Consider the following 24,600-nt stretch of genomic DNA (forward strand, 5'->3'; position numbering starts at 1 on the left):
CGAAGATTGTTGATCGAAGAAGTGTGCTACTCACGAGTTTTTGGCTTCAAGAGTTTTTCTCCTTAATATGTTTTTCGTTATTCTATTTCATATAAAATGTTTTTAGGAGAATTTTTACTCTTTATTTCTCACTTGTCTTGAGAAATTGATTTTTACAATAATCATTAGTTTTAGGTTTTGTCAAACTCTTTAAGAGTGTTCTAGTGAAGTTTTGCCCTAAGGCGCTGCAAGAGTATTTATACTCTTGCTTAATTCATTTGAGTCTATTATTTTGGTTGCTTATTTATTTTATTCACGCTTAAATTATATTCCACTGCAAATTACTCAAGGTGTTATAGTAGTTGTTGTCGAGACCTTGTGACAACACCTCAAACTGTTTATGTGCAACCATTATTTCCTTACAATCTTAGAAAGGCTAAGTCCGTGACAAGTGGTATCAGAGACAGGTTAAGTTCAATTCATCGCAAGTGATCATGGCAGGGCAAGATGTTGGTTCATCCGGTACGATGGAAGAACACGAAAGGGATATCGCGCCTAACCAAGGCAAGAAGCGTCGGGATGCTAGCAAGACTCGAGGGGAAGGAACTTGGGAGCAAGTTATGGCGGAAGTATCCAAACGGGTTGTGAAGTCCGAACGCACTTTGGAGACATTGGAGGGTCATGTCTTGTCAGAACTTGGCTCGGTGAAGGAGAATATTCATGGGCTCCATGAAGAAATCGTAGCACGGGACGATTGCATCGCTCGACTTGAAGAGATGGTGGAATCCCTCCAAGCTTGCATCGAGGTGATGCGCGAGGATGTGATACTATGCAAACGAATTGCTGCCACCGATGGAGGAAGTCAATCCGCTAAAGCTCCTAAGATCGAGATGCCTAAGCCAATGAACTTTGGTGGAAAGAGGGACGCTAAAGAAGTCGAGAACTTTTTATGGCAAATGGAGATCTAATTTGAAGGTCTCAAATTGCAGGATGAGACAACCAAGGTACGTACCGTAACTTTGTATCTTACTGATACTGCGATGTTGTGGTGGCGTCGCAAGCATGCGGACATAAAAAAGGGGTTGTGCCGAGTCGATACTTGGGAAGAATTCTCAAAGGAACTCAAATGCCACTTCTACCCAGAGAATATGGTGTACGAGGCTCGTAAGAAGTTAAGGGAACTGAAACACCGTACAACCATCCCTGACTATGTCAAAGAATTCACTACTCTTGTTCTTCAAATTCCAAAGATGGATGAGGAATATCTCATCTTCCACTTCATCGACGGTTTACAACATTGGGCCAAGCAAGAGCTACAACGACGAGATGTCAAAACCTTTGATGATACTATTGATGCCGCTGAATCTTTGTCCGAGTACCAACGTAGCACTGATGGCACCAAGCAAAAGAAAGATGCAACTAACTCGGGCAAAGGTGGGGGAGAAAAGAAGGATTTCAAGAAGAACTACTTCCAAGCTAAGACCAGCGACAAGAGGCACGGGGACAAACGCAACGACTATGAAGATAAGAAAAAGTCTTTTGTCCCTAAAGGTGGTTGTTTCATATGCAAAGGACCACATGCAATGAGTAGCTGCCCAAAGCTTGGTTCGTTGTCAGCTATACCAGAAGGGGGTGAATCCAATGATGCGGAAGCCGAACACATGGGATCCGTTCAAATTCTTAATGCTTTGAAAGCCAAGCCATTGTCCACTACATCAAGCAAGGGACTCATGTACGTGGAGGCAAAGATCAAGGGCAAACTTACTAAGGCAATGGTTGACACCGGAGCCACTCACAACTTTATTACCGAGAGCGAGGCAAAGCGCTTGGGATTGCATGTCACTCAAGGTGCAGGATGGATCAAGACCATGAATGCATCTGAAACGACCCTCACTACTAGGCTATTAGACTATAATTAAAATAAAGGAAAATTACGGATTTTTTTTTTTAAAATTTTGCCATGACCTATTTGTAAAACAAATAAGCCATCAAGACTCAAATAGCAATTTAAATAAGGAAAGAAAAATTGACTTCAAAACTTAAGTGCGTTAAACATAAACATGCAATCCTAGTAACCACCTCCCGGTTACAGCATAAAGTAAACTAACGCATTTAAAATTAATTCCAACGATAATCATAAACTTGCAAAAACGGAAAACGTACTTCAAAACATAAGCTGTAGCCTAGGGAAAGCACATCCTGACTATAAATACTACAAGATCTCAAATAATACTTCATTATTACAAATTTGATAACTGTGCGGAAAAACATAAACTAAAAGGAAGCAACGGTCACTGGGCCTCGCACTACCGATGGCCTCATCCCAGTAGATCACGACCCTCCGTCTCCTCCACAAAATCCTCACCTGCAAACATTCAAGCATAGTGAGTCTAAAGACTCAACAAGAATAACTAGGATAATAACAAGGGTTTAAAATACGTGATGCAAAAAACTTAAATATGCATGAAACTAGAATGATATAGAAATCATGCATTAATGAACTCACACTATGATAAACTTTAACTTTCATAACATTCAACTTAGACTCATGCATAACTGAAAGACTGACATCAATGCAAAATGAGTCAACTAAAATTGTGAAACTTTAACTTTTAAACTTTTTTTTACTTTTTCCTCTTAGAAATCCGATCCCTGATTTGTGACCCTCTGTTTCGATCATGATCATGGCTGCAGTGCACTATGTCGGCAAGACGACGAGATTTCTCCCGACGAACTTAACCCCTCTATGGCAAGGAGACCGAGATGCCTCCCGATCCCACATTGCCCCTCTGTGACAAGGGTAAACAAGATGTCTCTTGCTCCTTGTCTAACCTCTATAACCTCTTGGTGAGTAGACCGAGGCATCCCCCGGCCTAGCAACACCCCTCTTGTCACAAACAGATCACTTCATTCAAAAATATTTGCTTTCTTTTCCCTTTTCATTTACAAAGACTCAACTCATACATTAAATGGCATGCAAACAAGTAAACTTCCTTTTTCTTTATTAAACTCAAGAACCCATCAAATGCACACGAATAAGCAATCTTTAAGACATGAGACTCGACTCAAAAATGTGGGTTTAAGGTGGATGAGTGGCTGCCCCTAAGTCCAAAGAAGACAACTTACCCAACAAAATCCTCAAACTTGACTTAACTCGAGCAAGTAAACCGAAAAGCCCTTAACTTTGTCATATCTTAACCAAAACCCGACCCGCTTGAACCGACACCTCATAAACACTCCAAATTACCCCTAGGACCAGAAAGTAACCTCCAAGGATCACCCGAACATCACAAACCAAAAACATTCCCGGACAGCCCCTTATACTCTAAAAATTCTGCACTTACACCACAAACTTAAAAGACTCATAACTTACTCAATACTTATCCGATTCGAGCCCATTTTATATCGACGCGACCACAACATCATGAAATTTACCATGGAATAGCCTAAACCTGCACAGACCTCAGCCACGACACTGCCCTGCCCCGTGAACAGTGCTGCCCTGCACACTCATGACATTCAACTTACCTCTAACTCAAGAATTCAACTCCATAACTCTCCTTCCTCAACTTTTCTCCATACCAAACAACCAAACACCTCAAATAACCTCTCTTAGGACTTTTTTCAAACACTTGGGCTACACTCAATCCACACTTGCACAACACATATCAAGAACATCAAGAATTAACCATCAAAACTCCAAAATGTTGAACAATCAATCAAGACCAATGCAAGAACATTAAATACTTCAACATCAATTAAATTTCAGCCCCTACACATGCAACATTTCGAAAATTAGGTCCATATACAATCTGAAATTTCGAATTTTGGCAAGGACACTCAATTAATTCCATGTCAATGCACATATACTCAACATTAATCCACATAAACTCAACTCCCTAACATATTTAGAAAAAATCAGCCCCTAAACATGAAAAATTCGAAACCCTAACCTTCTAACAACATGCATTCTCGAAAATATTGCAAGAAATCATAAGGGTGGGGGTAGATATTGCTTGAATGTGAGCCCAAAGGAGTAGCTACACTTGCCTTTACCAAAAATACCTAGAACTCGAAATCAAAGAGAGGAGAAGAAGGTGGGATTTCAACCAACACACCAAGCTAAGCACCTAGGGGCTTCTCCGGCGGGTGGGAACGGCGGCAGGCGGCGGCGGACGGGTGGCTGGAGGCGGCGAGCGGTCTTCTACAAGGGAGAGGGGAGGAGGCGGCTAGGTTAGGATTTTGGGGAGAGGTTTTGGTTGAGTCTTGATTTTCTTTTTATTGTAATGTTTTAAAAATGATAGTGTAAGTTAAAAGTGTAGTGTATTGTGTGTAGTGTTTTAAAATTTCACTTGTACTAGCAAAAGTACTACTTGTACTATTAAAACTTTTTACCTCAAACTTTTTGCTATTTCCAAACTTCTAAATTTAAAATTTCAACTCTCAACATTTTAATTGAAATTCCACTAACCCGGATTTAATAAAATCCTATTTTATGGAAAATTTAGGAAATAACCCAAGAAAATAATAAAATTGCTTTTTGACCCCTAAAAATTCAAAATTTGCATTGTTGGCCAAAACCCCTCTTTTACCTCTAACTTAAAATCTTAAAATTAAAAATCTTGAAAATAAACCACCGAAGCCCACCGTCGTCGCCTGCCTGGATAAAAATTACTAACTAAACAGTTCAAGACATTTAATTCAAGTAAGTCAAGCAAGGCTAACTTTAACTTAAATTTAAACAATTAAATTCAAGAAATTTAAAAATATAAATACTGAAAATAATTTTAGGCATGATTTTAGAATTTTAGAAGTTCTTGGTGCTACAATTCCTCCCTCCCTAAGAAGAAATTTCGTCCTCGAAATTGAAACTTACCAAAAAGCCTCGGATATCGAACTCTGATATCTGCTTCTACTTCCCAAGTGGCCTCTTCATCCGAATGGTTCTGCCATCTCACCTTGATCATTGGAATTGACTTGTTACGGAGTTTTCTCTCCTGTCTATCCAAAATCCGGATGGGCTTCTCCTCATAGGTCAAGTGAGGAGATAGCTGAAGCGGTTCCGAACTAAGCACATGGGATGGGTTCGAGATGTACTTCCTCAACATCGACACATGGAAGACATTATGGATCTTATCAAGGTTAGGCGGCAAGGCCACTCTATAAGCCAGTACCCCTACCCTATCCAAAATCTCGAAGGGCCCTATGAACCTCGGTGCCAACTTCCCTTTCTTTCCAAACCTCATCATACCCTTCATGGGTGCAATACGGATAAAAACATGATCACCCACCGAGAACTCCAAGTCTCTTCTCCGGTGATCAGCATAACTCTTCTGCCTACTCTGGGCAGTCTTCATCCTATCACGGATCTTAGCCACTACCTCGGTGGTCAACTGAACAATCTCCGGACCAAAGTCTGATCTCTCACCTACCTCATCCCACAACACTGGGGATCTACACTTCCTCCCATAAAGTGCCTCGTAGGGAGCCATGCCAATAGTGGACTGAAAGCTGTTATTATACGCGAATTCCACTAGTGGTAGTCTCGACTCCCAACTACCTTGAAAATCAATAGCACATGCCCTCAAAAGATCCTCCAAAATCTGAATCACCCGCTCTGACTGGCCATCAGTCTGCGGGTGGAAGGCGGTGCTAAAAAGTAGCTTCGTACCCATAGCGGAATGAAGACTCTTCCAAAAAGATGAAGTAAACCGTGGATCTCTATCAGACACTATGGAGACTGGAATACCATGTAGTCTGACTATCTCCCGGATATACAACTCCGCGAACTGAGTCATCGTGAAAGTCATCTTCACCGGTAAAAAGTGAGCCGACTTAGTGAGACGGTCTACAATAACCCAAATATCATTTGAACCTCTCACTGTCTTCGGCAATCCCACAACAAAGTCCATGGTGATATTCTCCCATTTCCACTCAGGAATAGGAAGAGGCTTAAGCAATCCGGCCGGTCTCTGATGCTCCGCCTTAACCTGCTGGCATGTCAGGCATTCTGACACGAATCGGGCAATGTCACTTTTCATGCCTGGCCACCAATAAAGCTGCTGAAGATCCCGATACATCTTCGTACTACCAGGGTGGATTGAGTACGGCGACGTATGTGCCTCTGCCATGATAGTAACTCGCAGAGAATCACCTGCGGGAACCCAAAATCTACCTCTGTACCTCACAATTCCATCTACCACAGCATACAAGCCGTTGCCTTTCTCTTCGTCCCTCTGTCTCCACTTCCTGATCTGCTCATCAACTGACTGCGCTGCACGGATACGATCAAAAAGTGTAGTCTGCACACTTAGGGAAGATAAACGGGGAGCTCTACCACTCGCATAAAACTCAAGACCGTACCTCTGAATCTCAACCTGCAACGGTCTAGACACTGACAAGGAGGTAAGCACTGCGGTCTTCCTGCTCAAAGCATCTGCAACCACATTAGCTTTACCAGGGTGGTAGCTAATATTGCAGTCATAGTCCTTCACCAACTCTAACCACCTACGCTGCCTCATATTCAACTCCTTCTGGGTGAAGAAGTACTTGAGGCTTTTGTGGTCTGTGAAGATCTGACTCTTCTCTCCGTAAAGATAGTGTCTCCAAATCTTAAGAGCAAACACTACCGCTGCCAACTCTAAGTCATGAGTAGGGTAGTTCTTCTCGTGCTCCTTCAATTGCCTAGAAGCATAGGCAATAACTCTGTCTCGCTGCATCAAAACTGCTCCCAATCCCAACTTGGAAGCATCAGTATACACCACAAAATCACCTTGCCCGGATGGCATGGTCAACACTGGCGCTGTCGTAAGAGCTTCCTTCAAAGTATCAAAGCTCCTTTGACACTCGGCACTCCAAACAAACTTGGCGTTCTTCTTAGTCAACGCTGTCATAGGCACAGCAATGGAGGAAAAACCCTTGATAAATTTTCGGTAATAACCGGCTAATCCAAGAAAACTGCGAATCTCAGACGCGCTCCTCGGTATAGACCACTCCTTCACTGCTTGAACCTTTGAAGGGTCTACTTCCACACCGCTCTTAGAAATAATATGACCCAAGAAAGCAACTTTCTCCAACCAGAATTCACACTTATCAAACTTGGCCAACAACTTGTGCTCTCGAAGCACTTCAAGAACGGTCCTCAAATGATGTTCATGCTCCACTCTATCCTTCGAATAAATAAGGATGTCATCGATGAAAACAATGACAAAGCGGTCCAAGTAAGGCTGAAACACGCGGTTCATAAGATCCATGAAAACCGCGGGCGCGTTCGTCATCCCAAACGGCATCACAAGGAACTCGTAATGACCGTAACGAGTCCTAAAAGCTGTCTTCGCCACATCTGACTCCTTCACCTTCAACTGGTGATAACCTGAACGAAGATCAATCTTCGAAAAGACGGATGCACCTTGCAATTGATCGAAGAGGTCCTCGATCCTAGGTAATGGGTACTTGTTCTTCACAGTCACTCCGTTCAAACCTCGGTAGTCTATGCACAATCTTAGACTACCGTCCTTCTTCTTAACAAAGAGAACTGGTGCGCCCCATGGGGAGAAACTAGGGCGAATGAATCCCTTGTCAAGCAACTCTTGAATCTGCTCTTTTAACTCCTTCATTTCGGTAGGAGCCAATCTGTACGGTGCCTTGGAGATAGGCACAGTACCGGGAATCAAATCTATAGAGAACTCCACTTCTCTATCGGGCGGAATTCCCCCAACATCGCTAGGGAACACATCCTCAAACTCCCTGACGATAGCCACATCAGAAATAACTGGTCGCTCTGGCAGCTCTGTCAAAGATAAACTGGCTAGAAATGACTCACACCCACTAAGTACAAGCCTCTGAGCTTGCAAAGTAGAAATGACTCGAGTCTTCCTCAAGCTCTTAGCAGCCTCAAACCAAAACGGTTCCTCGCCCTCAGGCCTGACTAGTACTGACCTCTGCTGAAAATCTATCATCACCGCATTCTTCGTCATCCAATCCATCCCAAGAATCAGGTCAAACTCTGGCAAAGGTAGCACTATGAGGTCCGCTACCACTGACTGACCCTGCAAAAGCAGTACAAGGTCTCTCACCAAGCTCCTGGTGGATAGCTCTTCTCCTGAGGGGATAGCAACTGAGAATCCAACCTCCAACTCCTCGCTCTGAATGCCCCTCTCAAGGGCAAAAGACTCCGATATAAAGGAATGGGTAGCCCCTGAGTCTAATAAGGCCCTTGTGGCTACGCCTGCCACAACAATCCTACCTGCATAGCAGTAGTTACAACGACAAAAGATTGAAGTTAAAACCACGAGTTCTACTTAGGCTCATTCTAATTCAACAATTCCCAAACAAGATGCTATTCATGCTAAACAGTCAAAGGTCCTAAGACATGCAACAAGCTACTAGAGTAAAATCTCAAACAAGCAAAGACTTAGAGTCGCATGCATCAACGAACCTTTAATTGCTCTAACCCAAAAGTTAAGATATTACCTGTGAGAAGAGTAGTGTCTGGGTCGGCCTGCTCGGCCTCCATCACGAACACTCTGCCCTGCACGGGCCTCCTCAGCTCTGGACAATGGGTAGACATATGTCCTGGCTTCTTGCACTTGAAGCAAACTCCAGCATCCTTCAAACACTTCCCAAAATGCGGACGATGGCAAAACTGACAAATAGGCTTCTCCCCAGTCTTGGGAGGAACCTGTCTCTGGGCCTGACGCCCCTGTGGTGCCTGCTGTCCCTGCTGTCTCGGGGGTCCATGATACGGCTTCTTGCCGTGCTGCTGCTGCTGAGAGTGGCCCTGATGAGGGAAGGGCCTCTTGCCATGCGCCTCCGCGCTAATATCTCTCAGCGTCTGCTCGGACCTCAAGGCACGCCTCAGTGCTGAAGCATAATCAGGTGGCTCAGCCATCAGCACATCCCTACGGATGGTAGGTCGAAGCCCTACAAGAAAGTGCTCCAGCTTCTCTTTCTCATCATCTCCAATCAACGGCACGAAATGGCAGCCTCTCTCAAACTTCACCACAAACTGTGCCACCAACAAGTCTCCCTGTCTCAAGCTCATAAACTCCGTCTTCAAACGGCCTCTCACATCAGCAGTAAAATACTTCTCAAAGAACAGCTTCTTGAACTCAGTCCAAGGTAGAGTAGCTGGGTCCACAATCTTCTCCATTCCCTCCCACCAGAGGGCGGCATCATCCTGGAGGAGAAACACAGCACACCTCACTCTATCTGGATCTCCCAGCTGCATGTAGCGAAAGATCACCTCAAGGGAGCGGATCCAACCCTCCGCTACCAACGGATCAGTGGTGCCAGCGAAGTCCTTCGGATTCATCTTTCGGAACTGCTCATAAACAGCTCCCACTCCAGCTCTAGGAGCATCCGCGTGACGCTCGAGAATGCGGGCCAATCCCGCTAGCACCTGCCCTCCTACATCCTCCTGCGGCGGTGGTGGGGGCGTAACTGCACGCGGGTCATGACGACGAGCCATCTAAACGCATTGAGAAAATCCAACATTCAAATTTCATGCCTTAGAAAATATTTTTACTTCAAATTTAAACTTCTCAATAACTCAAAAAAACTAATACATCAAAACTTAAACAGATAGAGACATTAAACTTAAATCTTACAGACTTTGAGGAGAGATCCCCTGAGTTTCAGCAACCGGCAGTAGGCTCAACCCAAACCAAGACCGTGCTCTGATACCAACTGAAACGACCCTCACTACTAGGCTATTAGACTATAATTAAAATAAAGGAAAATTACGGATTTTTTTTTTTAAAATTTTGCCATGACCTATTTGTAAAACAAATAAGCCATCAAGACTCAAATAGCAATTTAAATAAGGAAAGAAAAATTGACTTCAAAACTTAAGTGCGTTAAACATAAACATGCAATCCTAGTAACCACCTCCCGGTTACAGCATAAAGTAAACTAACGCATTTAAAATTAATTCCAACGATAATCATAAACTTGCAAAAACGGAAAACGTACTTCAAAACATAAGCTGTAGCCCAGGGAAAGCACATCCTGACTATAAATACTACAAGATCTCAAATAATACTTCATTATTACAAATTTGATAACTGTGCGGAAAAACATAAACTAAAAGGAAGCAACGGTCACTGGGCCTCGCACTACCGATGGCCTCATCCCAGTAGATCACGACCCTCCGTCTCCTCCACAAAATCCTCACCTGCAAACATTCAAGCATAGTGAGTCTAAAGACTCAACAAGAATAACTAGGATAATAACAAGGGTTTAAAATACGTGATGCAAAAACTCAACTTAAATATGCATGAAACTAGAATGATATAGAAATCATGCATTAATGAACTCACACTATGATAAACTTTAACTTTCATAACATTCAACTTAGACTCATGCATAACTGAAAGACTGACATCAATGCAAAATGAGTCAACTAAAATTGTGAAACTTTAACTTTTAAACTTTTCTTTACTTTTTCCTCTTAGAAATCCGATCCCTGATTTGTGACCCTCTGTTTCGATCATGATCATGGCTGCAGTGCACTATGCCGGCAAGACGACGAGATTTCTCCCGACGAACTTAACCCCTCTATGGCAAGGAGACCGAGATGCCTCCCGATCCCACATTGCCCCTCTGTGACAAGGGTAAACAAGATGTCTCTTGCTCCTTGTCTAACCTCTATAACCTCTTGGTGAGTAGACCGAGGCATCCCCCGGCCTTGCAACACCCCTCTTGTCACAAACAGATCACTTCATTCAAAAATATTTGCTTTCTTTTCCCTTTTCATTTACAAAGACTCAACTCATACATTAAATGGCATGCAAACAAGTAAACTTCCTTTTTCTTTATTAAACTCAAGAACCCATCAAATGAACACGAATAAGCAATCTTTAAGACATGAGACTCGACTCGAAAATGTGGGTTTAAGGTGGATGAGTGGCTGCCCCTAAGTCCAAAGAAGACAACTTACCCAACAAAATCCTCAAACTTGACTTAACTCGAGCAAGTAAACCGAAAAGCCCTTAACTTTGTCATATCTTAACCAAAACCCGACCCGCTTGAACCGACACCTCATAAACACTCCAAATTACCCCTAGGACCAGAAAGTAACCTCCAAGGATCACCCGAACATCACAAACCAAAAACATTCCCGGACAGCCCCTTATACTCTAAAAATTCTGCACTTACACCACAAACTTAAAAGACTCATAACTTACTCAATACTTATCCGATTCGAGCCCATTTTATATCGACGCGACCACAACATCATGAAATTTACCATGGAATAGCCTAAACCTGCACAGACCTCAGCCACGACACTGCCCTGCCCCGTGAACAGTGCTGCCCTGCACACTCATGACATTCAACTTACCTCTAACTCAAGAATTCAACTCCATAACTCTCCTTCCTCAACTTTTCTCCATACCAAACAACCAAACACCTCAAATAACCTCTCTTAGGACTTTTTCCAAACACTTGGGCTACACTCAATCCACACTTGCACAACACATATCAAGAACATCAAGAATTAACCATCAAAACTCCAAAATGTTGAACAATCAATCAAGACCAATGCAAGAACATTAAATACTTCAACATCAATTAAATTTCAGCCCCTACACATACAACATTTCGAAAATTAGGTCCATATACAATCTGAAATTTCGAATTTTGGCAAGGACACTCAATTAATTCCATGTCAATGCACATATACTCAACATTAATCCACATAAACTCAACTCCCTAACATATTTAGAAAAAATCAGCCCCTAAACATGAAAAATTCGAAACCCTAACCTTCTAACAACATGCATTCTCGAAAATATTGCAAGAAATCATAAGGGTGGGGGTAGATATTGCTTGAATGTGAGCCCAAAGGAGTAGCTACACTTGCCTTTACCAAAAATACCTAGAACTCGAAATCAAGGAGAGGAGAAGAAGGTGGGATTTCAACCAACACACCAAGCTAAGCACCTAGGGGCTTCTCCGGCGGGTGGGAACGGCGGCAGGCGGCGGCGGACGGGTGGCTGGAGGCGGCGAGCGGTCTTCTACAAGGGAGAGGGGAGGAGGCGGCTAGGTTAGGATTTTGGGGAGAGGTTTTGGTTGAGTCTTGATTTTCTTTTTATTGTAATGTTTTAAAAATGATAGTGTAAGTTAAAAGTGTAGTGTATTGTGTGTAGTGTTTTAAAATTTCACTTGTACTAGCAAAAGTACTACTTGTACTATTAAAACTTTTTACCTCAAACTTTTTGCTATTTCCAAACTTCTAAATTTAAAATTTCAACTCTCAACATTTTAATTGAAATTCCACTAACCCGGATTTAATAAAATCCTATTTTATGGAAAATTTAGGAAATAACCCAAGAAAATAATAAAATTGCTTTTTGACCCCTAAAAATTCAAAATTTGCATTGTTGGCCAAAACCCCTCTTTTACCTCTAACTTAAAATCTTAAAATTAAAAATCTTGAAAATAAACCACCGAAGCCCACCGTCGTCGCCTGCCTGGATAAAAATTACTAACTAAACAGTTCAAGACATTTAATTCAAGTAAGTCAAGCAAGGCTAACTTTAACTTAAATTTAAACAATTAAATTCAAGAAATTTAAAAATATAAATACTGAAAATAATTTTAGGCATGATTTTAGAATTTTAGAAGTTCTTGGTGCTACAGCATCCCCCCGACGTCTCAACGGAGTTGCTAAGGATGTTGAGCTGTCCTTGGGAACTTGGCATGGTCGAGTGGATCTATCAGTGGCGCCTCTCGATGACTTCAACTTCGTGCTAGGCATGGACTTCTTGAGAAAGGTATGTGATATTCCAATGCCTTACTTAGACTCTATGTGCATAATGGAAAAAGGGTATTCATGCATGATACAAGCGACAAGTGCTCCACCTGGGGCAAGTTCAATGAAGCAATTGTTGGCTATGCAATTAGCCAAAGGAGTGAAGAAAGGCGAACCCATGTTCTTGGCTATGTTACAGTCGGGTGATGGCCTTGACACTCCTTTGCTAGAGGAAGTTCCTACTAGCATCAAGAAGGTTCTGGAAGAGAACCAAGATGTGATGTCGACAAAATTACCTAAGAGTTGCCACAAAGGAGAGAGGTGGACCACAAGATCGAGTTGGAACCCGGTGCCAAGCCGCCAGCCATGGTACCCTATCGCATGGCACCGCCCGAGCTAGAGAAGCTTCGGAAACAACTCACTGATCTACTGGATACGGGACGTATTCGACCATCTAAAGCACCATATAGCGCTCATGTGATGTTCCAAAGAAAGCATGATGGCTCATTGAGGATGTGTGTGGACTATCGGGCGCTTAACAAGGTAACTATAAAGAACAAGTACCTCATTCCCTTGATAGCTGACTTGTTTGATCGTCTTGGTCAAGCCAAGTACTACACCAAGATGGATTTACAAAAAGGGTACTATCAAGTCCGTATTGCCGAAGGGAACGAGCCCAAGACGACATGTATTACTAGATATGGATCTTTTGAGTGGCTCGTCATGCCATTTGGTCTCACCAACGCACCGGCAACATTTTGTACTCTCATGAACAAGATGTTCCATCCTTATCTTGACAAGTTCATGGTGGTGTACTTGGACGACATAGTTATATATAGCCACACATTGGAGGAGCATGCCCAATACCTCCAAACATTGTTCCAAGTTTTACGGAAGAACGATCTTTACGTGAAGAAGGAAAAGTGTTCCTTTGCACAAGAGACTGTTCAATTCTTGGGGCACACGATTGAGCATGGGAAGCTCAAGATGGACGAAATCAAGGTTCATGCCATCATGGACTGGGAGCCGCCAACCAAGGTAACCAAACTCCGTTCTTTCCTTGGGCTAGTTAATTACTACCGCATGTTCATAAAAGGGTATTTCGCTATAGCGGCACCGCTGACAAATCTTCTTAAGAAGAACCGACCATGGGAATGGTCGGACACATGTGCCAAAGCCTTTACTGATTTAAAGGTAGCGGTGAGCAAGGAACTTGACTTAGCTTTGCCAGACTTTGGCAAAGAGTTCAAAGTGCACACGGATGCTTCTGACTTCGCTATTGGAGGGGTCCTAATGCAAGAAGGGCACCCTATAGCTTATGAAAGCCAGAAGCTCAATGAGACCGAGAGGCGATAAACAGTGCAAGAGAAGGAGATGACTTCCATTATCCATTTTCTATGGGTGTGGCAACATTATTTGCTAGGATCTCAGTTCTCTGTCAAGACCGATAATGTTGCCACTAGCTACTTTCATAGTCAGAAGAAACTTAGTCCCAAGCAAGCTAGGTGGCAAGACTTCTTATCCGAGTTCGACTTTGTGCTTGAGTACCGGCCAGGCAAAGCCAATGTGGTTGCCGATGCGCTAAGCAGAAAATCAGAATTGGCATCTATCAGTGCTGCCTTGGGAGACCTACCAGCACGCATCAAGGAAGGATTAGGGCACGATCCCATGGCAAAGGAGTTGTCTAAACTTGTCGAGCAAGGGAAGACTCGACAATTCTGGCTTGAAGATGGGATCCTTTATACGGAGGGACGTCGACTCTATGTGCCGAAGTGGGGGGATCTGAGAAAGGATCTAATCCGCGAGTTTCATGACACGAAGTGTGCTGGCCATCCTGGGCAAAAACGCACCAGGGCCTTGTTGTAAGCATCATACTATTGGCCGCAAATGAGAGACCAAGTCGAACTATATGTCAAGACATGCTTGGTCTGTCAACAAGACAAGGTCATGACAAAACAACCAGCAGGACTGCTTGAGCCACTACCTATTGCGGAGCATCCATGGGATTCTATTACTATGGACTTCATTAGTGCCTAGCCTAAGTCCGATGGGTTTGGTTCGATCATGGTGGTGATTGATCGATTCACTAGTATGGAACATTCATTCCATACCCAAAGTATTGCACTGCGGAGGAAGCTTCAAGGCTGTTTTTCAAGAACGTAGTCAAGTGTTGGGGGTTACCAAGACACATCATAAGCGATAGGGACCCCCGATTCACAGGCCGACTATGGACGGAACTCTTCAAGCTCCTTGGGTCGGAGCTATATTTCTCTACAAGCTTTCACCCGCAAATTGATGGCCAAACGGAGTGGGTAAATGCATTGTTAGAATGCTACTTGAGGCACTTTGTGAGTTCCAACCAACGAGATTGGGCAAAGCTCATGGATGTGGCGCAATTCTCCTACAACTTGCAACAATGTGAAGCCACTGGGAAGAGCCCGTTCGAGCTAGTCATGGGGAAAAAACCGACAACTCTGCATACTTTGCAAATACCTTTTAGCAAAGGACAAAGCTCCACTGCGACAAAGATGGTTAAGTCTTGGAGCGAGCACATGGACTTGGCTCGAGTGCACTTAGAGAAGGCACAACGGCACATGAAGAAATGGGCCGATGCAAAGAAAAGGCAACAAGAGTACTCCATCGGAGATGAAGTGCTCATTAAGCTTTTGCCACATCAATGTAAAGCCTTCTGTGGAGTACACAAGGGTCTAATCCGGAAGTATGAAAGACCGTTTACCATCATTTCAAGGGTTGGGAAGGTATCTTATCGTCTTGACCTCTCCAACACCTTGAAGATTCATCCGGTCTTCCACGTAAGCATGCTAAAGCCATATTATCCCGATGAGGAAGACACAAGCCGAGGCGATTCTCACCGAGCACCTCCTGTGGTAACAACTTCTTTTGACAAAGATGTTGAAGAGGTGCTTGCCAAGCAAATCGAGAGACGACGTGGAGTGACCTAGCACTCAATATCTGATCAAATGGAAAGGATTGACAGAGTCCGATGCAACATGGGAAATAAAAGATGAATTGTGGCAGTTCAAAGAACTACTCCATCAATTTGAGGCGACGAGGGCGTCAGCCAAATATGTGGGGGAGAATGTCACAACCGGCACCTTCTTGCGCATTCCGAAAGATTCTAGAGCATGGTGCAAGGAAGAGGTTTTGCATATTCTAGAAATGTCTACAATATTTAAGATATAGGCTTATGTAGAATTCTCTAGAATACACTTGTATATAAATGACTTGTATAGAAACTTGTAGAAAGAAGATTCTAGATGGAAGAATCTAGAATCGTGTAGATTAGGATGCTCAACTATAAAAGGGTGCAAACCCTCATTTGTAAACCACCAAGTTGGAAATCAATACAAAGCATTCTCCAAGCTCTCTTGTGTTCTTACTCAAACACTTACACACACTTGCGCAACAAAGGCTGCTTTGCTAGTACTCGCGAGGGGCGTAGTCAAGAAGCAAAGGCCGCACGTGATCTTAGAAGGGCTAAGTCCATGACATGCAATCATTTCTTGAAAAACTACAGTATATCCATGCCATGTATAACGCCACCACCGTATGCTCAATATCTCAATATAGTCTACATATACTATACTATCTAGTTTCATATGTAACACGCACAATCATTTCTCGAAAAAACGTAACCCATACTTGGAAATTTCAATGGACTGTCAGCATGCAGCATCTTCCTAGCTCGATCAGGAGGGGGGGTGGTGTTGCAAGCAGATAAAGAGAGGAGAGATAGACATAACACCGCTCAGCAAGAGATAAAATGACGCGAAAATGATCAACTCATATTTAGAAAGAAGTGGGCTATCAGCTGCATCGTGTATTGTCCTGATTTCTCTAGTGACCATATTTTCGATACTGACACGCCGAGTACACATTCGGAGATGACTCTGTATGGACTCGTGTCTCTCAACAAGCGAGTAATAGTTCAAGCCAACGACAAACAGTCCCAACAAACTTGGAACACCGGCAAGAAGAGATATCAAAAGAACGTACCACATGTTGAAGCAGCTACTGCCGGACGTCCGGGTGACTATGAAAGCTACGCAGGTTCCTTGGAAACCAAGATATATGTTGGCGACCGTAAAATCCAGGTTTTCTAATGAGTGAATGCGCTTCACCAGTTCTCTCTTTGCATCATGAATTTGGTTGATGGTGAATTCCACATAAAGTTGTTCGTGACGTTCTTGAGCCATGTATAAAACTTGAACGTCAGCAATAGCTCGATCAACTTAATTCTTGAGCAATATCAACCAATATTGGAGGAGTTATCAAAAAGAAAAGGAATTGATATGGCAATTGGAGGAGTTCTAGAAAAGAAAAGAAATTGGTAAGGGAAAAAATGAGCGAAAAGATTGATATATAGTATTAGAGTTCAAACTAAAATTAGTTGAAGTAGTTAATATCAGAGTTAGTTGAAGTAGAATTAGTTGATCGAAGTTGTTAATAGCAGTTTCCATACCTGTAAGTACATGATCTTCTTGAGTATTTGTTTGGAACTTGAAGGAATTATCGAAAAGAAAAGAAAATAAATTGAAATATAGGCCAGTATCAGCAGAAATCAGATAGTTGATTGGAAGTTATATCTCTTTCTCTTGTATATAAATAAATGAAATATATAGCCTAAAATTTAATGGCAGTTAATTGATATATAGTTTAAAATTTGTGAGCATCGGCCGGAGGGGAGGAAGTACGGAGTTGAGCATATGATTGGACTTTTTTCTAATAAATATTAATTAATATAATATATTTATGGGATGACGTCCTCTACATAATATATTTATTGGCTCGAGTCATGTATTGAAAATGTATTAATTTAGATTTGTTTTTTAACAGTATATCGTACATTTAATAAATATATATCCGTGATTAACGTCTCTGTAAAAATATTTTATTTTTACCGTAACATTCCCTTGTGGTGGTGCATGGAGGGGAAGGCGTCGAGGTAGAAGGAGCGATGGGTGGAGATGGCGCTTACGACACGGGGGTGGGTGGTGGAGGGCCAGGTGGAGTTGCAGATATTCCTCCATAGTTGATCGTCGCTGCACAAGTCATGGAATTGGGTTGAAGCGCAGCTGGTGGAGGCGTCGTCAAGTCTGTGGAGGATGTGGGGGATTTCGGCTTTATCGCCCGCACCGCCGATGGCCGTCGATTTTGCTCCTAAAGCCATGTTAAATATTCGAATGATTTGGTGAATGAATCAATCTTTGATTAAGTAAATTCAATCTATAGCAGTTCGAAGTTTTTAATGTTTGGTGATGTAAAGATAAAGATAACGAGTTCAAAGTTTGTTAGTGTTTGTTGATGTGAGGACTAGATGGGATCATCTTTAGGTATCATTTGTTTTGTCATATTATTAATCTATGTATAACTTATCTTATCTTATCTCACATTTTTTTGTCATATTATTTATTCATCCATTAATTATATATCTTACATCAATCAAATCATTAATTATTTATCCTACATCAATCAAATCGTTAAATTTAAATTACTACATTATCCTTTATAAATAATAATATCCATATTTTATTAATTATTAAAAGGTCAAAATGGAATTTACTATTTTTATATAAAATTTAATCAATCAAATCAAACATACTATAATCTATCAATCAAATCAAATACTATATTAACTATCATTTCTTATTTACTTTTTATTACAATATATTACTTATCTTTACATTATTTATCTCATTTTTAACTTCAAACGATACCTTAGTGTATGATAATAATATTAGATTAATTTTAAATTCAAATAGGATTTGATGAGATTTGAAATCTCTAAAAACTTGAAAAGGGATTCCAAATGGAGAAAATAAAAATATTCGCAAGTCTATTTTTAAAAAAACATATATTCGGATGAAATTTGTATTAATTAATTAAATCATCAAAATGTATTAGATTACGTGATTTATATAAGAGCATATAAGATCATATACTCTATTTTGAAATTCATAATAATAAGACCTAAACAAATCGTAAAATAACCAACCTAAAAAAATTTCCAAAAAATAAAAAATAAAACAGGAACAGATGGATGTATGGGCTTATCGAGAATTTGACGAGAGTATTGATGCAATTATCTCATAATTCACGCCTCCTCCAAAGGCATGACAAGAAAAATTGTCAGACATAATAATAAAATAATTGAAAATTAACAATTATGAATAATAATATTATTATTTAAATATTTACAAAACATAATGTTTGCTATATATAATAATAAGTTTACCTCTATTTTGAATATTGAGAACAAATTTAGCCTGCAATAACACAATTTGAACAAAAAATTTTGAGAAAAACTTTGTAAAATTTGATGGGCAAGTGTGGATTTTAGTTCCATAGAAATGCTTCTCTTGCATGCAATATATAGGAAGGAGAGCACCGGAAAAATTAAATTAATCAAGTACTAGCACGCTTGTTGCCGTGGAGGGGGTGAGAATATTAGGCTCGTGAACAATTTGTCAGCTTTTGACTAATTCGGTAATCGAGGTGGACAAATTTTTTTGCAATCGCGCCCTGCCAATAGGCGTGATTAGTTTAATTCACGCCACATTTTACGATAGACGCGGAAAAATTATTGCTTTGTAACCGTAAACAGTTAAAAATTAATATCGACTAATTTATGTTTAATTGAAAAATTGAAAATGAATATAAATCTTTCGGCCTGTTAATAATAAGATTCATAAATAATTTTTAGTCCTAAATTTTTTATTGGATTATAAATAAGGTGAGAGAGTAAAAAAAAATTTACCAAACATTTATAAGAGATCGTTTCATATGCGACGACCCATTAAAAAAATTTTAACCCGTTAGTTCACATCTGGACCATCTTCCAATCCCGCTTCTCTCATTCTCTCACCCATCTTCTAATCCCCAATTTTTCGTCTAAAATCATGCCCTACCTACTTCGCAATCTCTCTCGACTCTCCATCGCAGAAATCAACAAGGAAACCGATTCTCACTCACCGCTCCATCTCGAATCAGGTTCGAACTGAGAACCTCAGGGCTTCTTCATCTTCTTTACTGTCGTCGCCTATTTCATCCACAAACATCGAAAATCGAGATCTGTGTAGCAACTATGCTGCTGCTTTCTGCGTAATTTGAAGCTCGTAGTCTCTGCTAAGCCAATAAGAAGCGCCGCCTCGAGGAGATGAGGGTTCAGGTCTCCGGTGGTGCAAAAATCCTACAACCACATATCTAAACAGTTCAGAAAAGAAAATCTCAAAGATGGATGTGAGAATCTCACATTTCTCATTTTGCCCTTTTTAAGGATTTCGGTTGTATTATTATTGTTGTGATATTTGGAATTTAGCCATCATCTTTGTGAAATTCGTGGGTCTTTTGTTTTTCTTGTTTTTGGTGTGTGTCGAGCCAACTTATGAGATGTTTCTGCTTGCGGGATTGTTCTTAGTTGCCTCAAATTCTCGAGTAATAATGTGAAAACTCGTTCGTTGGATGGAAAAAACTGTGTTTTGTATGGTAATTGAAAAAATAGCTAAATGAAATATGTGCATTATTAAGTTTGTCTATGAAAAAAAATCATGTTACTTGAGCTGGTTTCTTGTTACTCGGAACAGAAGTAGGAATATATGACAATTATATAAGGTTGAATGAGTTGTCTTATCTTCTTGTTTCGATGCGATTTTTTGGTCATAGAATTGTGCCATTAAAGTATGAGCTTTGATTGAAGTTTGATATGCCCACTGCAAAAAATTAGCTTCCAAGGATTGATGAATCCAGTGGTAATGGAAGGCGAAAGAGATTTGAGTGTGTTGAGTTTGTGCATGTTCTAACAATATTTGAATTTTTTCTTGGGTTATTGTTCTCTGAATCCATGCTTCGTGTCTCTTATCATTACAGACTTCTTATCATTACGACGGATTGTGTTTTGGATTATTTTATTTTTTTATTGTTTTATTTTTCTTATGTTTTGTCAATTTCTACAGGCTAGCTAACTACTGAATGTAATTTATACAATGGTAATTGTGTTTTTCAGTCATATTATTGCCAGTTGAAGTTGTGAATTTTGTTGCCTGGCAGTGGTATAGTTGCGACCATATTTGGAGCGACCGGGTTTCTTGGACGATATGTGGTGAACAGCTTGGTGAGTTGCTTGCTATTCTGCATAGTGGTTTTTCAGCTGAATTTCTGTAAATTTGTGCAAAAGTTTGATACTAAATAACCAAGCTCAAGTTTTATGATGTTTCATCCATGTTTCACCTACTTCTATCCTTTAGCAAAAGATGGGTCTCAAGTATTAGTATCATTTCGAGGTTCCGAGGATTCCCACCACCACCTTAAATTGATGGTTGATTTGGGTCAGGTGAATTCATGTATTGACTTTACCCTGTTCATTTAGTTTTGGTCGTTTTCGCTTGCAAAACATATGACTTGGTGTTCTTCACATCCTTAATTTGCAGATTGTTCCTATGAAATACAATCCCAGAGATGAAAAATCCATTAAGGCAGTGATGGCAAAGGCTAATGTTGTTATTAATCTTATTGGTAAGATGATATTGCCACACATATATTTTGAAAAATTGTCTCCTGCGTTTTAAACCGCCTGCCAAATCTCATACTGGACCACTGCTTCCTCGTAGGTTGACAATTGGTCGCCTAAAGCAAATATTAAAGCGGCATCAGAGAATTGTGGCAAAGAGCTACGGATCAATGCTTGATTCCTCGTCAAGACCTGACATTTTCTTCCGACTCCAACACATTAATAAACAACTCTGATGATTACCTCCTGAGAAGCTTTGGCAATGTTTGTTTCAGCAAATTCTGGGTGAAAAATATTATTTTTGGAATATATGCTTATTTGAATGAAATTATTATTTTTTAGATAAAAAATAATAGTTTTTTATTTTATCAAATATTAATTTTTTGATCAAATATGTCAAAGTATTAGTTTTTATTATAAAAGTATTAATTAGTTTTAGTTTATGGTTGTAATATATATCATCTTTTGAATATATATATATGTATAAGTATAGATTAATCAAGTCTTATATGATTCATGACGTCCTATACGTGTGATAATTTAACATAAACAGTATTACTTTTTCTGTAAAACGTATTATTTTTTTGTCAAAAAGTATTAGTTTTATGTGAAAAATATTACTTTTTAACGCGTGCTAATTTGACACATAAAATATTATTTTTGCATGAAAAGTATTAGTTTGTATAATAAAAATATTAGTTTTTATATGAATAATATTATTTCGAAAATTTGACATAAAAATATTAATTTTTCTGTTAAAAATATTATCTATTTGGTCAAAATTATTAATTTTTATGTTAAAAATATTACTTATAACGTGTGTAATGTTTATTCAAATAAGCTTAAAATTAATACTTCAGACTGAAAAATTAATATTTTTAACATAAATACTAATATTTTTTAGCAAAAAAATAATATTTTTATATCAAACAAACATACGTTAGAAATAATATTTTTGACATAGACACTAATACGTTTAAAATAAAAACAAATACTTTTGACCAAAAATAATATTTTATATCGTTTACAAAAAATGTAAATGTCAAATGAGCATATATTACAAATTAATACATTTTACATAAACCTTAATACTTTTAATATAAAAAATAATATTTTTGACATAAAAACTACTATGTAATACATTTTACCAAAAAAAAAATATTTTTTATTTCAAATAATCATATATTACAAAATAATACTTCTGATATAAAAACTAATACCTTTAACATAAATATTAATACTTTGGACGACAAAAAAATTATATTATTTACTTCAAATTAAGATATGCTAAAAATAATAACTTTGATATAAAAACTAACACTTTTAGAATAAAAACTATTACTTTTGCCAAAAATAATACTTCTCATATTAGTTGCTCACAAGTATTGCTCGGCATACCAAGAGGGAGCAAGTGATTTTGCTCGATCGGACCCTTGAGATTTTAAAATATTAGTTGCTCACAAGTAATACATGAATTCTATGTTGGCAATATCTTTGTAAATAATACAAATGCAGAATGAAACCACCACATTTGAGTAGACGGAAACCAGTATTATACTAAACTTAGAGCTGGAGTAGATCAACCATGGTGCATAGACATAACTACAAAATACATGATCTATTGACAGATGGTGCAGCCTTAGGAGACGGAATCATTTCCAGTTTAGTATCAAGAGACTCTAGTTCTTCATTAAGAGTTCCTTCGAGGATCCTCTGAATCACCTCTTCTACATCCTGGTTGTACACTTCTAGACAAGCTACTGAGAAACCCATTCCATAATCAGGAATGAGTTCTTTTATTTGATTGATTTTGAACTCGATGATTGCTGCATTTTCATCTGTCGTTCCAGAGGAAAAAGCTTAATATATCGTAACGGCTTAACAAGAGATTCCTTCAAACCAAGCTTACCTTAATGGGAGAAAGATCATAGTAGGAGAAAACTCCAGAAAGAGATCTGAGGTCAACTTCAGAACTTTTGGAATACTCAGTAACTGAGAACTGTAGAAATACAAGCATTGTGTTACAATCTGCCAATCTGGAAATACAGCTATAAAATTTGAATGAGTTCCATATTTTAAGGGTTCGAGTACCTAATTGATTTGACTGAATTTTATGGCATCTAACAGTGGTATATATGGTTGGAACCACCTGCAAAGTTCAATGAATACATATACATAATCTTCCATGTCTTCTACAACGGCAGGAAACACAGTGTAATTACCCTTCCATTCTAAACAAATCCTACCAATTCACGAAATTAGAACTCTAATTCAATCCCATGGTATGTTCTTATCCCCCAAACATATCCCAGAACACACTAACCCAAGCATTTTTGCTTGAGCTTAAAAATAACATTGAAGGTACCATCCAATCATTATAGAGAAGAATTTCAGACCCATCCATGTCCATACTCCATAAGCATTGCAATATGCTACTCTTTTAACTTTGTACTAAACTAAATTTAGCAAATGAATTGTCTAAACGTGCAAAAAGAAAATGGGTAATTGAATTCCAACGAAATTACCTTTTGAGACTTCCCAGAATCATTCCCTCTACTGGCGCACATAAAATTCTCATCTTCTTAAACCTTCACTAAAGAAACAAGAATACCAAGTGACAATCAAGTACTTAAAACTGAATGATTCACACAAACACCAAACTTTTTCATAGATATTAGAAATTAATTAACATACGGAAAATGTTCGAGGGAAGTCGAGGGCGACAACAATGGAGTTCGACCATGAAATTGCTGTGGATCCACGTACTTCCATCAAGAAAGCTTGACCGACACACACTTTGTAAGAATCACGAGAGAATGAGGAAAAATTGGGGGAAAAAATACAGAAATCGACGAAAAAAAATCAGAAAGAAGAATTGTAACAAAAAAAAACATTAACCCTAAATCCAACTAGATAACTCGTAAAACTAGTAGAAATCAAAGAAAAAAATTCAAAAACAATATGCGCAAAGATTTAGCTGGGATGTGAAGGGTTGAAAGCGGCGGAGGAGCAGAGAGCACGTGGAATGAGTTTTTCAATTTGCTTAAATTGTTAAGATCCAATTGACATTGTACGGTTATTTGTTTGATGATGGGTGAGCCCGTCTCATCGTAATACAGGTTCATAAAAGTGTTACTCAAAAAATTTAAATTTATTCAATTAAATATATTATTATTTATCCATAACCATTTTATATCCTATCAAATTATCTTAATAATCATGAATTACTCTATCCTTGCTCAATCTCATCATTTAAAGTAAACGCAGCCCTATAATAATTTCAGTCTTTTTTTATTTTTATTATTATTCAAATTTAGTTGGTTTAATAATGTAGGCATAT

The 24,600-nt window shown here is 39.4% G+C and overlaps 1 protein-coding gene and 1 long non-coding RNA gene across 2 annotated transcripts; one reads left to right on the top strand and one right to left on the bottom strand.

Annotated features, from left to right (window-relative positions):
* The first annotated feature begins 19,557 nt into the window (after positions 1-19,557).
* LOC140875830 (NADH dehydrogenase [ubiquinone] 1 alpha subcomplex subunit 9, mitochondrial-like) lies at positions 19,558-21,698 on the top strand. Its single transcript, XM_073279633.1, has 5 exons — positions 19,558-19,993; positions 20,801-20,864; positions 20,998-21,083; positions 21,181-21,265; positions 21,361-21,698. The coding sequence occupies exons 1-5, from the start codon at positions 19,988-19,990 to the stop codon at positions 21,363-21,365; spliced, it is 246 nt and encodes an 81-aa protein (XP_073135734.1). The 5' UTR covers positions 19,558-19,987; the 3' UTR covers positions 21,366-21,698.
* An 899-nt stretch (positions 21,699-22,597) lies between these two features.
* Positions 22,598-24,333, bottom strand: LOC140875751 (uncharacterized). Its single transcript, XR_012148581.1, has 5 exons — positions 23,955-24,333; positions 23,786-23,853; positions 23,352-23,409; positions 23,170-23,259; positions 22,598-23,098 (listed from the first exon to the last, which is right to left on the bottom strand). It is a non-coding gene; the product is annotated as an uncharacterized lncRNA (long non-coding RNA).
* Between the last annotated feature and the right edge of the window lie 267 nt (positions 24,334-24,600).

The sequence above is a fragment of the Henckelia pumila genome, chromosome 1, assembly GCF_033568475.1.
Source record: "Henckelia pumila isolate YLH828 chromosome 1, ASM3356847v2, whole genome shotgun sequence".
NCBI classification, from domain to species: domain Eukaryota; kingdom Viridiplantae; phylum Streptophyta; class Magnoliopsida; order Lamiales; family Gesneriaceae; genus Henckelia; species Henckelia pumila.

Coding starts and splice junctions, on each gene's coding strand:
- LOC140875830 (XM_073279633.1), top strand. Junction 20,865..20,997: donor GATATGTGGTGAACAGCTTG/GTGAGTTGCTTG, acceptor TCTATCCTTTAG/CAAAAGATGGGTCTCAAGTA. Junction 21,084..21,180: donor TGATGGTTGATTTGGGTCAG/GTGAATTCATGT, acceptor CTTAATTTGCAG/ATTGTTCCTATGAAATACAA.